The following is a 14,572-nucleotide window of genomic DNA, read 5'->3' on the forward strand; positions in this document are numbered from 1 at the left end:
AAGAGGATCATTACGTGATGCTATCAGGGCCGGTCCCCTCTTACAAACACAGAAACTCTAAACGTGTATGCAACCAACAACAAAGCTCCAAAACACAGTAAGCAAAAACTGGCAGAAGCATGATAAAAAACAACCATGTATTACAGCAGGAATAGAAAGGAACTTCCTTAATCTGGCCCTGTGCCCCAAAAAACCTTTAGCGGCTTTAAAGTCAAATGTTGAAATTTTTCTCTGGAGTCAGGAAGAAAGTCAGCCATTACCAACACCATACTGGAGATTCTGGCCTGGAAAAGTAATATAAGGAAAAGACATAAAAGATGCCAGCACTGGGAACGCAAGCAGGCCCCTGGCTGGAGACGAGCTGATCTGTAGGTGGAGCATCCCACTCCTTCACCTGTCTTCCTACACAGTCAGCCCCAGAAACCAGCCGGTGGGATGCGTCCATCCCCCTAGAAGGGCTCTCCACTGGGCCAGCGCCCAGCCGGGCAAGGGGGTGTCTGCGTGGCGCCAGAGCAGGGGTGGGGCAGGGAGGTGCCCACCCGGAGAGGTAAACGAGTGTAAACACTTTGAGAATGGGTGGCATGGGGACCCTTGCCTGGGTGCCGGGAAGGGGGGGGGGGACCTGTAGTCTGCGATCTTTCCTTGATGCGTGCGTTTGCATTTTGTGGACTTTCTGGGGGTTTATATTTCAATTAAAACGATGTAAAACAGATGCAGAAACCAGAGTGTTCCTGGAACAAAGCATTCAACAGGACAAGACAAGGACTCTTACCAGGCACTTCGGCCAAGATGTGGACGCTGGCTTGAACGTCAGAGTGAGATGAGGACATCTTCGAAGGATCTAACACATCTTCTACCCGTCCTTCCAGGGTTTTAAATTTATGCTTCAGATTTCTGATTTCTGTTTCGAGGACCATGATGTAATCTGCCGCAAAACAACCCAATAAATACACCGGCACACGCGTTACACTCCCCTCGCCCGTCACAAGATAGGGGCTCCCTCCCGCTGTCCCGCTCTTCCCCCCGCCCCGCCTCCCACACCCGTCCTGGCCCCAGTGCCCCCCTCCCCTCTGGTGCCGGGCACGCTCTGAGGATGGCTGTGCCCCTGCGCTCCCTCAGACCCATGAGCCTGCGTACACGGAAGCACGAGTCTCGCGTGGAGTCGTGAGCTGGCGCCCTCCGCTCAGGACCGCTCCGGGGCCCCTCTTAACGGTGCACAGGAGGGGTGGGGGGGAGCCCAGCTCCGTTACGGCACAGGCCCCGAGGAGAGGCCTGGTATCCGCCAGCCTGCACAGCCCGCCTCTTGGAGAACACAGTGCCCACTCCCCTCCCCATGCAAGTGGCCTCCAGGCTCCAAGTGCCAAGTACACATCCTTCCCTTCTTTCTGCCACTTTATCGATAAAAAGTTGCTGTTCTGCGTATAAACGTGGACATTAAGATCCCTTCCTTTGGAGGAGAAGCCTCTATCATACTCTGAATTCGTCAGAGCGGATGTTCATCTATGAGACTCCAAGTGAAGCATGTTTTGGACCCACTGGAGATCTGTCCCCTCCCCATTCTCCCTGCCCCCGCTCCGGCTCACCAGGAGCCGCGGCCTCAGCTGCTGCCTTTGGAAGGGGCTGTGCGGGGTCAGAGGCCTGACCCCCTGACTGCTCAGGAGGAAGAACCTGGTCGTTCAGGGTCTCCATTTCCTCCCTCATCTCCGCAACAGCACGTCGTAAGCTTGCGTTTTGCTCCTGGAGCCTCTGGATCTCACTAGATGGAAAACTTTCACTTACTTCTTCACGATGCCTTAGGAGCACCTGTCAAGCACAAAAAGAAAGAAAATGGTTACAGCTACAGAAGAAGCCCACAGGCGCGCCTGGCTGGCTCTGCTTGGGATTCTCTCCCCCCGCCTCTGCTGCCCCCCCCCCCCAAATAAATGGATAAACATAAAAGTCCCTTAAGAAAAAAAGAAGAAACCCACGGTTTGCTGCCCGTCCAAGGCTCTGCCCACCCGTCTGCCCTCCAGGCTGGGGGAACCTTCCATCTAGACTGATGGGGCGATGAAAGCCCCCTCGTTCCAGGTGTCACAAAGACAAGACTGCTGCTCGCCACCGGGAGCGCTTACTGAGAAATCGGGGGCCCCTTCCCTTTCAGTCGCAAAACCGTCAGCCACCCACAGGGCGGCTGCCGTGGAAAAGACGCAAGAACAAGTGCCGGCAGGGAGAGAGACGACGTGGGACCCCTGCCCGCTGGGAAGGTGAACGGATGCGGAGGCCTGTGGGTGAAAGATGGGGCGCCGCCGCGGAAAATCGCCTGGTGGTCCTCGAGAGATTAAGCGCGGAGGTGATTACACGACCCGGCAATTCCACTTCGAGGCGTATGCCCAGAGAACCGAAAACGTTATGTCCACGTGAAAACATGTACACGCACGTTCGCGGCAGCAGTCTTCACGGCAGCCAGGGTGCGCAAACGCAAATGTCCACCGATGGACAGACACGTGGGTGAATTAAAGACGTGACACAACAGAGAGTACGAAGCCACACAGGAATGCAGTCTAGTGCGTGCTACAACACAGACCAGCCGTGAAGATGCTCCCAGTGGTGCCCGCAACTTCGATATGGTTGTAGGTATACATATGCTCAAGGGTTTGAAGAAAAACAGGAACGTGAAAGGAAGAGGAACAGGAGGTAATTTGACAAGAACACAACGGCCTCTGCAGAGATGAGAAAGATATTATTTGAAATAAGAAATTCACTGGAGGGGCCCCTGAGGGGCTCAGTCAGTTAAGCGTCTGACTCTCGATTTCGACTCAGGTCACGATCTCACCGTTTGTGGGTTCAAGCCCCGTGTCAGGCTCTGCACTGACGAGGTAGAGCCTGTTCGGGATTCTCTCTCTCTCTCCGTCTCTCTCTCTCTCTGCCCCTCCCCTGCTCATGCTCTAAGTAAATAAACTTAAAAAAAAAAAAATTCACGGGGCACCTGGGTGGCCCAGTCGGTTAAGCGTCCGACTTCGGCTCAGGTCATGATCTCACGGTCCGTGAGTTCGAGCCCCGCGTCGGGCTCTGTGCTGACAGCTCAGAGCCTGGAGCCTGCTTCAGATTCTGTGTCTCCCTCTCTCTCTGACCCTCCCCCATTCATGCTCTGTCTCTCTCTGTCTCAAAAATAAATGAACATTAAAAAAAAAATTAAAAAAAAAAATTCACTAGAGAGGCGGCCTAAGACCAGACGTCACAGGAGAAAGGGTCAGTGAGTGCGGATACACAGCAACAGAAAGCATTCAGCCAAGCAGAAGGGAAGGCCAAAAAGAGAGTCAGCAGAGGCCTGGTGACCCTGAGAACAGCATGGAGCCGGCTCAGGGCAAGGACCCAAGAACCCAGATACAGGAGGCAGAGGACATATTGGCCAAAATATTTTCAACGTTTATTTATTTTTGAGGGAGAGAGAAAGCACGTGACAGAGAGCAAGCAGGGGAGGGACAGAGAGAGGGAGACACAGAATCTGAAGCAGGCTCCAGGCTCCGAGCGGCCAGCACAGAGCCTGACGTTCAGCTCGAACCCACGATCCATGAGATCATGACCTGAGCCAAAGTCGGACGCTTGACCGACGGAACCATCCAGGTGCCCCTGGCCAAAATATTTTCAAATTTGATGAAAACAAGTCCACAGACCCAAGAAGCCCACTGAAACCCAAAGCAAAATAAACACAAAGAAAATCATACCAAAAAGTACATCATAATCAACTTGCTAAAAAAATCACAGATAAAGAGAAAAAAGGACCAGAAAAGCAATCCGAGGAACACAGCATATTAGGTGGCATGCACAGGGGCAAATACGAGGTTTCTGCCAACTTCTCACAAGAGCCACCGGGAGCCCCGAGACACAGGAAGGAAAAAGCCCTACCGCCTCGGAATCCTACAGTCAGTGCCTATGTCCTTCCAAACGACAGCGAGACAGGCCGCTACCTTTGACCACCAGGATTCACCGCAGCGGGACCTGCTTCTGGCTGCAAACAACCAGAAAATCAGACGAGTTCCAGGAAGCCAGCGTCTGCCGCCATGCCAGCACAGGACCGGGGTGCCCGACACAAGGGGGCAGGTAACTGAGCCCTGCGGCCTGGCCTGGCCTGCATGAGCTCCGGAAGGGCCCCCACCTTCAGGGATGTGCACTTACAGACCGCGCCCGCTTCCTCCCCTGCAGGGACCCCCCACCCCCCAGACAGAGCCTCCTCCCCTGCAGGGCCCCCCTCCCACAGACAGCGCCGGCCTCCTCCCCTGCAACCCCTCTCCCTGCCTGCCGCCGCTGACCCTGCGAGCAGGCAGGTGGGCCGCCCCAGGGTGCCATGGGCGCGCGTGCGCGCGTGCACACACACACACACAAGGTAATTCCTCACTCTCCGGCTGGTGGCTGGCCCCCCTCTGCTTGCACCAGGAGGGCTCTGGCCGGCCCTGCGGCACCTCACTACCCAAGAAGGTGAGCTGCTACTGAGCTCAGAGGGAGGCACCCACGTGCCTGTGCAGCCTTAGGGTGACAGGTGCCAGTCACCTCAGCAGCCGCTGGGAAGAGGAGGGCCACATGGTAAAATACACAACCATTTGCAAAGCGTCTTGAAGAATTACAATGACATGAAACATAATGATTGGAGAAATGAAAAAAAGGAATCCCAGTTATACAGCGCAACACAGACTATATAGAAACAGCACGTGCACAGGAACACATACCGAGATCCAGAGAGAGCAGTAACTAGGAAAACACCAGAGGGTGCCTGGGTGGCTCAGTCGGTTGAGCGTCCGACTTAGGCTCAGGTCATGATCTCACCGTCCGTGAGTTCGAGCCCCGCGTTGGGCTCTGTGCTGACAGCTCAGAGATTAGAGCTTGCTTCGGGTTCTGTGTGTCCCTCTCTCTCTGTCCCTCCCCTGCTGATGCTCTCTTTCTCTTTCAAAAACGAATAAACATTAAAAAAAAATTTTTTTAATAAAAAAAATAAAAAAGAAAATACCAGAACGCCTGCACGGTGCGACCATGTGCGACCTCCATGTCCTCAGGAGTGGTAACACGCCCCCCACGCCCCGCGAGCGGGCTCCCCCAGCTGGTGCCAGCAGCGGGCCAGGTGCTGGGTCCCAGGCCCCCTTTAATGCTTCGCAAAGAGCCCGCATCAGATGCAGGAGGTGACGCTCGAGTTACCGAGGGGTGACCCGACCACCACGCTGTCCGTGCTGCCGCCACGTGCTCAACCCGCCACCCCGCTCCAGGCACTCGCTCGCGTCTCACAAAAGCGCCACGGAGGCCACACGGGAGCCGAGCTGGGCCCCGGGTCCACCTGGTCCCCAAGGCCACTCCCCTAAACTGAAACTGTCGAATTCCCGCAGTGGCCACACGTTCCCTCTCCTTCCAGAAGGAAGCCAGCTCTTCTACTGAGCGCGGACCCAGCTTTCCCACACCCCTCGTCGAGGCGTCGAGGCCTTCGCGGGCTCTGCTCTGCACCTGCCCTGCCTTCCAGCCCCGACTCCTCCGCCCCCCGCTCGCCGCTCACACTGCTGACAGGAGGGGCGACCTGTTTTCCTGCTCTCGTGCCCGCCACGGCATTCCGTGGCTGCCGGGCAAAACCTCCCAGCTGCTCCCGCGCGGGCACGACAGCAGAACCCGACGGCCCTGGCGCTGGCCTGGCCCCGCTCAAACGTCCCTCCGCCACACGTGGGGCAGGGACCACCCTCACAGGGCCTTGGCTTCCTCGTCTATGAAGTGGAACGACAGCATCAGCCCCAAAACCCCCGGGCAGCCCAGCCAGCTCCAGGAGGCACGACCTCACCTGTGACGTCGCGTGGCGCCAGAGCCTCCGTGGCCCGGGCTGCGTTCTCTCCCCTGCAGCTCTGCACGGGGAGGGCCTGCCCTCCGGAGCCTGGGATTACCACCGGGGGCGTGACTGACGCGGTCCCCGCTGAGGCCCCACGCGCACCTCCGTGCCGAGCGGTGCCAGTGGGAAGGGGCCGCCACACAGGTAAGACGCAGCCGGGCGGCACAGCGGGGACCTGACGGCTCATCCCCCCGACTTTTCCTTAGAGACCCCGCCCGCTGCCCCTGACCTCGTATTCGCCCAGGACCCGCCTCTACGCCCGCGAGGCAGCCTCGGCACCGACGCGCTGACACCCACGAAGCGGGAGCACAGGCGCCCCGCCTCCCGCAGGGATCGCATCGGAGGCTCATCCCACCGTGTCAGCCCGACCAGCGCACAGCTCCCAACCCCGGTCCCGGCTCTGAGACCGCGGCGGCACGCCAGCTGGTGCCTGCACACCGCCCTGGGGCGCGTCCCGCCGCGTCCCGCCTGCCTTGGCTCCCGGCCCCCGACACGGGGTCAAACGTGTGCGCGTTTGTGGACAGGAGCGAAGGGTTTTCTCGGCGTGGCTGGCGGGCTACAACCTTCTCGGCGGGACTCCCGGCGCCCAGCCCGCCTCGAACACCAACCGCGGGCTGAGTGCCGTCCTCGGAGGGCACGGCCAGAGGCCCCGGGTCCCCCCACCCCACTCCGCAACGAGCACGGGCCACCGCCGGCGAGGACGGGAGCTGCGCGCTGCGCACCCACGGCCTGGCCCACGTGGCCTGGGTGCAAGAAGGCGGGGCCCGGTCTGCACGCGACCCCCCCCCCCCCCCCCACCGGCTGACACGGCGGGTGGGAGAGGCTGCCCCGCTGGGAAGGTCTTCCCGAGCACTTCCGAAGCTCCGTCACCCGGCTCCGTCACCCGGCACAACTGGCTGAGTGACTTTTCGTGAAGGGACGGAGGTCAGACTACTGAACAAACGGCCCTGGGACCAGGAGGATGGGGTCCGAGGCAGGGTCAGGCCGGCACCTTCCCGTGTGGGCTTTTCCCAGACCTCCCAGCAGCCCGGCGACACGGCTTCCCTCAGGGGCCCCGAGGCGAGCCCCACGACGGGCCGGGGTTCGCTACGGGGCACACGCCTCAGGCTGGGAGCAAACCTCGGAGACTCTGGTGAGACTCCTTCCTCCCTCCTCCAGCTTCTAGTGTTTACCAGAGAACCCTGGTGTCCCTTGGTTTGGGGCCACGCCACTCCCACCTCCGCCTCTGTTGGCGCGTGGCCCTCTCCCTGCGTCTCTGTCTTCCACGTGGTGTTTTTTATCAGGAGGCCGGTCATATTGGATTAGGGCCCACCCTGCTCCAGCGTGACCTCGTCTGCACTGGTTACATCCACACAGACCCTATTTCCAAGTAAGGCTGCATCTCAAAGAGCTGGCGGCTAGGACTGGAGCCTGTCCCCTCGGGGCCACCGTGCAACCCACAGGCATCTCAGTCAGCGTCAGGCTCTGGCCAGCTATCCATCAGCGAGGTCTGTGTGGGGAGAAAACGGCCACGGCTGTATGTCAGGTGGCTCAGACACCACGGGTGAAGCCGCATGTCTCTGGGATAAAGTCTAACCTGTTAGTTCTGACCTCCCCGGAGAGACCCAGGCTTCAGTCACAAAAGAGCCCTTTGCTGCACCCTGAGATATCCTCCTGGATGTCTGATGGCACGCTGAATTCTCCAAAGTCGGCACCAAAACCGACAAAGCTAGCAGGACAGGAAGCCTTATTTACAACTTTTAAAATGAGGAAGTGATCTGGCTCTGGGGCCAGCGACGTGGCAGGAAGGACACCGGTGTCCCCGCCACCCGCTGATCCTTCCCCACGGGCCTTCCCACCCTGTGATGCCGAGGCCTGAAGAAACCTCCGCCTCCAGCACCACGTTCTCTCTGGGGCAGAGGCTCCTGCCCAGATGCCCACACAGACACGGGATCCATTTCCTGCGTTCTGACAATTCTCACGAGGGACCATGACAGAATCATCAAATGTCCCCTCTGACTCTGTGGTAGAACCTAAAACCCTTGAGACAAGTAGAGGTCCTGGCTTCTGCACACAGGTTAGGACAAGTCACGGATACCCTTTTTCTTTAGTGATCTCTGTACCCAGAGTGGGGTTCGAACTCACGACCCTGAGGTCAAGAGCTGCACCCTCCACCGACTGAGCCAAATTGCCAACATCTTAATACCGGTCAGAAGCCGGGTCTACAGACATGTGGCCACTGCATCAACTTAGAGCAAACCTTGCCCACCCGGGTCCCTACAACCAGCTAGAAGTCCAAGCGGCTGCTGCCTTTGGGGTGAGCAGGGGGCCAACGGGAAGGGGTGCGGCCAACTTTCCAGGGTGACAGACATGCTCTGCATTTTGTTGGAGGGCTGGGCCCATGGGTCCTTCACGTCAAACTCACTGACCTGTGCCCTGAAGGTCTGTGCGTTTCGCTGCATATAAAACAAGAAACAAGAACTCTTCACAGGCCTGGAGGAGTCTTCCCCCACCAGCCCCTCCTGCTCTCGCCGCCCCAGCCTCAGGCTGCCCCCCCCCCACCACCACCGACCGTGGCCCTCGGGCATCCGGGCTCGCAGCCCAGCCCCGCTCCTTGCACACTGTTACGCGGGGTCCCTGCGTCTCTGGGGCTGCGGCACCGGCCTCGGCGTCAGAGGACCCAGGGCCACAGACGAGGCTCTCGGGCAGCACCCGGATGGCGGGATGGCGGCACACGGCGACCTGCCGCGACAGCTCCGCGGATGAAACACGACCTCACGCTAAGCGTCTGCGCGGTGTGATGTCCGAAGGCGGGGTCTGAGATTTCAACGTGGGGTCCGCTTGAAATCTGGACTCTGAGTCCAGAGTCACCTCAGCTCCTTCAGGTGTCAGACTGGCCCCCGTTGTGCCGACGCCTGAGGAGACCGGGTGCCGCTGGGACCGCTCTCCCACCACCACGGCTGGGGGCGCGGGGGAGGCGCAGGAGAGGGCTAGGGAGGGGCGTCCCCGGGGGAGGCTCAGGGCGGGGGGCGGCCGTGCCGACCCGCACCTCCTTCTCAGGAAGAAGCCCGCGTGTCCTCAACGCCTGCACGGCCTGGTCTCTCTCAAGGGTCAAGGCCTTCAGCACCACCTCCTGGTCACACAGCGTCCGCTCTGTCTCCTGGAGCTTGGCAGCAACCTGGGGAGACACGGGGGAGTCGGTTCGTGTCGGAAGAGTCACGAGGCTCCTTCGGAGCAGACAGCAGGCGCGTGAGGGAGCGGCCCCCCCCGGCCCAGGACCAGGCGGCGGTCGGGGCTGGCCGGGCGGCAGCATCAGGCTCAGGGTGCGGCCCTTTCCGCCCGGTCCCCTGTGCACAGCGGGCAGGGATCCTCCTGGCGCTGTTTTCTTAATGGGAAACAGGCTGACGCCATAAAAAATAAAACAGCCGGGGGCGCCTGGGTGGCTTAGTCTGTTGAGCGACTGACTTGATTTCAGCTCAGGTCACGATCACATGGTTTGTGGGTTTGAGCCTCATGTTGGGCTCTGAGCTGACAGCTCAGAGCCTGGAGCCTACTTAGGATTCTGTCTCTCTCTCTCTCTCTCTCTCTCTCTCTCTCTCTCTTTCTCTCTGCCCGTTCCCTGCTCACGTGCATTCACTCTCTCTAAAAGAAACAAATGGGTAAAAGGCTGGTGGGCAGGACAGGGACACCTTCCGCTGCTATAATTTTTGTTGTGAGTCAAACTGCTCGGCGGGGTTCGCGAGCCCAGAGCCGCCTCCCCGTCCCCCCGCCCCCCGCCACCGGTGCCACAGCGCAGGAGGGAGTGCGAGGGCCACGCGGGGCACAGACCTGGTCCCGCGCGGCAGTCAGAGCCTGCAGCAAGTCCTCAGACGCGCGGTAGTGGTCCCTCTCGCGACTGTCACAGCGGTGCCGCCAGTCCAGCTCCAGCTGCACCTTGTCGCGGTGCAGGCACCGCTCCCGCTCCACCGCCGCCAGCAGCTGCTGCTTGTACCTGCGGGGACGCCGACGTCCTCCTGAGGCCCGTCCCCTCGCACGTGAGAAGCGAAGGCGTGTGGCAGGTGGCAGAGCGCGGGGAGGCGCCACCGCCCGCACTCGGGTCCCTCCCGGGGCCCCGCTGGGCCGGCCCGTGTTGGCCCGCGCGTGCTGACACGCGACGGTCTCGCGGCACGGCAGCCGGGACGAGTCTCTGCTGTGTAGACACGGAGGATAAGTGGAGTCTACGGGGAGCCTCGGGGTCAGGGCCGGGCAGACAGCAGGGACGACCGGGAACCGAGTAGACCAGCAGCACGGAAGATCAACCTCAAGAAAGAGAAGAACCAAGAAAGAGAAGGGAAGAAACGAACAAACTTGAGGAAAAGCACGAAAGCTGCCTCCACTGGAGAAGGTGCGAGGGTCCCGGAGCCGCGGAGAGCGACCCCGGAGAGCTCGGGGGCGTGTGCAGCACAGAGCGCACGGAGCCGCAAGGCCAGAGAGAGACCTCCGAAAGCCAGCAGCCCCACGTCCACGGAACGCGGGTCTGCAGAGGTCCCGGCGGAGGGGACACAGGAGGAAACCCGGCGCCATGGGGGCACGCGCGTCCTTGGGCTGGAACGGGGCAGCGCACGCCGTGTGCAGTGGGCACGGGGGGGGGAGGTGGGGGGAGCAAACTTGAGGGTGAGAGAGCGAGCGCCAGCCCGGCCCTGGACTTCTCGCCCGCCGCGCGGCGGGGGCCTCTGCACACGTCTCCCGAGTGTGACCGGGCGAGAGCGCGGGGGACAGGCGGCCCCCGTTTAGTGAGGCCCTGGAAGACCCCGTCCTGCCCGCTGCAGGGGGGCTCCTGCCGGCCTTGCGGAAGCAGCCGCGGGCCGCGCGAGGCCCCGACGGTCGGGACCTGAGGGGCGCCGTGTGCAGGCTCTGTGCCGCCACCGGCTGCGGCCGGAACAGAAGGCGGCGCGTGCGGGAGGAAGCGGACAAGCCCCGACGCTCTCCGCACGAGGGCACCGCATCCGACCCGCGGGCCTGGCGAGAGGCGCAAGGAAGCGAGAACGGCCTGGAAACAAGAGGGATGGGACCGCGTCGTGAATATGATCGGGAACAGAAAGCAACCACACACGTAAGACGGAGAAAGGTGAAAATGAAAACTCCTCAGCCTCAGTGGGACTGACCGAGGGGATGCTAACGCACGGGCACCTAGGACTCCCAGGAGAAAGGGGGCAAGCAGAGAAAGGCCGGTGGAAACCGCGGCAGGCGACGCACGCAGAACCTCACCTACAGACACGAACAATCAAATCACCACAAACCAACGATAAAGGGAAAAACACGAATCGGGAGGAAAAGGCACAACACGTGTGGAGGAACAAAGGGTGCCTGCGGAACCCTCCTGAGAAACAACGAGTGCCAGGAGAGAACAAGTCGTCTTCAACGGGAAGAAAACACCACCAGCCTGGAATTTTCCGTCGAGTAATAACACGCTTCAGAAAGATAAGGCAAAGAAATTCGGACAAACGGGCTGAGTGCAAGGCTGCGCTGGGAGGGACGTCAAAGGACGTCTGGGGGCTGAAGAAAGATTACACCTTATGGAAACTTTCAACTTGACTTTTCTCTAATTTCACTGGTTTTTTTTTAATTTTTAAAAATTTTTTATTTTTGAGAGAGAGCACGTGAGCAGGGGAGGGGCAGAGAGAGAGAGACAGAGAGAGAGAGAGAGAGAGAGAGAGAGAGAGAGAATCCCAAGAAGGCTCTGTGCTGTCAGCAGAGAGCCCAAAGTGGGGCTCAAACTCACAAACCACAAGATCGTGACCTGAGACGAAACCAAGAGTCAGACACTTAAACTACTGAGCCACCCAGGTGACCCTAAATTTGATTTTTAAAAAATGAAAAGCCATCAGAAATAAATATTGGAAAAAGCATAAAGCTTTTCTTTCAATTTTTGTCTTTAATTAAAGGACATTATCGGATCAAAGCAACAAAAACAACGTATGTAATTATATACGCACACAAAAGTAAATGTTCGACAACAGCAAAGGAGAGTGAAGAGAAACAGGACGTCGTAAGGATTTTGTATTACATACAAAGAGCTAGACATTATTAACGGCAAACTATGCATTCTGTGAATCTTAGAACAACCATGAAATAAATAAAAAAGTTTATATAAGACAACAGTGGAAATAAAATGGAATCCTAAAAAACACTCAGCTGTTTATCCACTTATTTATTTATTTTTAAATTTATTTGTTTATTTTTGAGAGAGAGAGAGAGAGAGAGAACGAACGAACAGGGGAGGGGCAGAGAGAAAGGGAGAGACAGACTCCCAAGCCAGCTCCCCACTATCAGCTCAGAGCCTGATGTGGGGCTTAAACTCACAAACTGTGAGATCATGACCTGAGCTGACACCAAGAGCTGGACGTTTAAACAACTGAGCCAGCCAGGCACCCCCTCGACTGAGTTTTTAAAAGGCAGAAAAATTAAGGAACAAAAAATACGAGGAAAATATAAAACCAACTGGAGGTTGGCGATTTAAACCCAAACACATCAATCCTGGCATTAAATTAAATGATCTAAACGGTCCAGTGAATGGGCAGAGCTGTCAGGGGAGACAGGAAAAGCAAGACACAGCACGCGCGATCGGTAAGAAATGCACTTGACCTCAGCACAAGTCAGAGTCAGTGCGTGGAAGGGTGTGCACGCAAACACCAGGCAGGAAGCACCCAAGTGGCCGTACTGACATCAGACACAGCAGACAAGCAAGGAGGAGGACTACCCAGAATAAAGACAGCTGCTTCCTGCTAATCGAGGGGCAGTCACCAAGAAGCCACAGCAACCCAGGACGCCTGGCTGGCTCAGTCAGAAAAGCGTGCAGCTCCTGATATCGGGGTCAGGAGTTTGAGCCCCACGCTGGGTGCAGAGACCACTTACATCGGTAAAACAAGATAAAATAAAATAAATAAAAGAAGCCATAACAACCCTAAATGCAAATCATTAATAAAAGACTTCGTGACTGGGGCGCCTGGGTGGTTGAGCGTCCGACTCTTGACCTCGGCTCACGTCATGATCTCACGGTTCGTGAGTTCAAGCCCCACGTCGAGCTCTGTGCTGTCAGTGTGGAGCCTGCTCGGGATTCCCCGTCTCCCCCCTCTCTGCCCCTCCTCCCCCTTTCGTGCTCTCTCTCAAAATAAATAGACTTAAAGAGAAGACCGATACAACGGATACGCCTCCAGCCAGACTCCTCCAAAACAAGAGTGGATGTTACCGCAGACTCTGCACACGTCAGAGACGAAACACACAAACACCGTACACGATTTTATGCCACTGAAGTCAACAATTCGACGAGACGGGCAAACTCACTGAAAGACACCAATTCCCCAAACTGAGACAGAACAACAGAAAACCTGCAATAAATGTCCGAATAAATACCACGGGAAGCCAGATGCTGCGTGAGTCCGTTGAGACGGAATCGCGGACGGGGCAGAAGGGACGCGCAGCGGCGGGGCCGCGAGGCGGTGAGGACATGCTGGACGGTGGGAAGGTTTCGGGTCCTGACTACAGGCCTGCTTGACAGGTGTTCATGCTGGTCAGGACTCCAACCGCACAGCCGAAACGAGTTTCCTCATATCTAAGCTATTCCTCAAGAAAGAGAACGTGACCCTCACTCCAGCGTTCATCCACTGGATGAGAAGAGACGGGGGTGGGACAGGACACACGGAGAGGTGCTTCCCCACACAGGACCGGGCAGGAGAGCTGCCGCGGCACCGGCTCCAGACCCGACACCACCTCCGGGGAAAGGCCTCCGCTGGCCGCCCCCCATCAGCCCATCCTGCTGGCTCTCCCTTCTCACAACCAGACACTCCCCTTCTCTGTCCTGTTTCTCGTCTTTTCCCCACAATAGGATGTGAGGCCAGGGCCTCGACTCCGTTCCCTTCTGTACCCTTGGCACCCAGAATGGCACCCGGCCCCCACGGGGCGCACAGCGAGAAGAGCATCTCGGGAACGTCCCCGGGGGCAGTCACCTTCCGACGTCCTGCTGGCACCTGGCCAGCTGTGCCTTGAGCTCCACTGCCTCTTCCTGCAGCGCCTGAATCTGAAGGTCCTTGGAGATCAGGTCCTTGGACAGCTGGGCGACCTGGGCATCCCAGCCCGATTTTAGAGCCGACGCCTCTTCACGAAGTCTGCACGAAGGAGGGAAGCTCTGTGAACGTGGGCGTGGAGCTCGCCCGCTCGCTCGCTCGCGCTTTCTTGTACACGGCGCCCCGAGCGCACAGGCTCACACGCGCGTGCAGCCCTCAAAGGGTACGCTGCACACCGGAGTGTCTTCCACGTCAGGGTGGAGACCTCCTTGCCTAGATCAGGAGACGGTCCCACGCGAGACGTATCCACCATCCATGCCACCCACCCAGCCGTCGACTGAGCACCTACGACGTGCCAGGTCCGTGCCAGACGTGCAGGGAAAGGCGAGCCACGGAGGCTGGCGGAGCCTGTGGTCTTGAGGTGGTGCCGTGTGGCTCACCTGGGCCACGCCGCACACAGCCCCTCAACATGGAGACGCTCCTATAGGTTTTCAAACTGAACAGTAAAACGAGGTTGTACAGGAACCCCTACGCCACCTGGTAGAATCACTACACTTGGATAAATATCCCAAAAAGAAAAACGACACCTAGAGATACTAACTAGGGAAGCGATAGTCTTGACGCACAAAAGGCCGCCTGCTGTGTGTTCACCCCGTTTGTGGCCCTGGCCCATTTCCTTCCCCATCCTTACGGGGAAAGGCACAGAACCCACACC

General features: G+C 58.5%; 1 protein-coding gene across 5 annotated transcripts in view; it reads right to left on the reverse strand.

The window, feature by feature from the left end:
* The window catches only part of CCDC57 (coiled-coil domain containing 57), a 102,358-nt gene that overhangs the window by 59,019 nt on the left and 28,767 nt on the right, over window positions 1-14,572 (reverse strand). For all 5 annotated transcript variants that reach the window (XM_078437979.2, XM_078437978.2, XM_078437980.2 and 2 more), the window contains exons 9-13: window positions 13,801-13,959; window positions 9,644-9,806; window positions 8,865-8,993; window positions 1,584-1,803; window positions 773-925 (exon numbers count right to left, since the gene is read on the reverse strand). In XM_078437979.2, the coding sequence (XP_078294105.2) occupies window positions 773-925; window positions 1,584-1,803; window positions 8,865-8,993; window positions 9,644-9,806; window positions 13,801-13,959 (824 nt within the window). The remainder of the gene's footprint in view (window positions 1-772; window positions 926-1,583; window positions 1,804-8,864; window positions 8,994-9,643; window positions 9,807-13,800; window positions 13,960-14,572) is intronic.

This window comes from Panthera onca, chromosome E1 (assembly GCF_046562875.1).
Source record: "Panthera onca isolate mPanOnc1 chromosome E1, mPanOnc1 haplotype 2, whole genome shotgun sequence".
NCBI lineage: Eukaryota > Metazoa > Chordata > Mammalia > Carnivora > Felidae > Panthera > Panthera onca.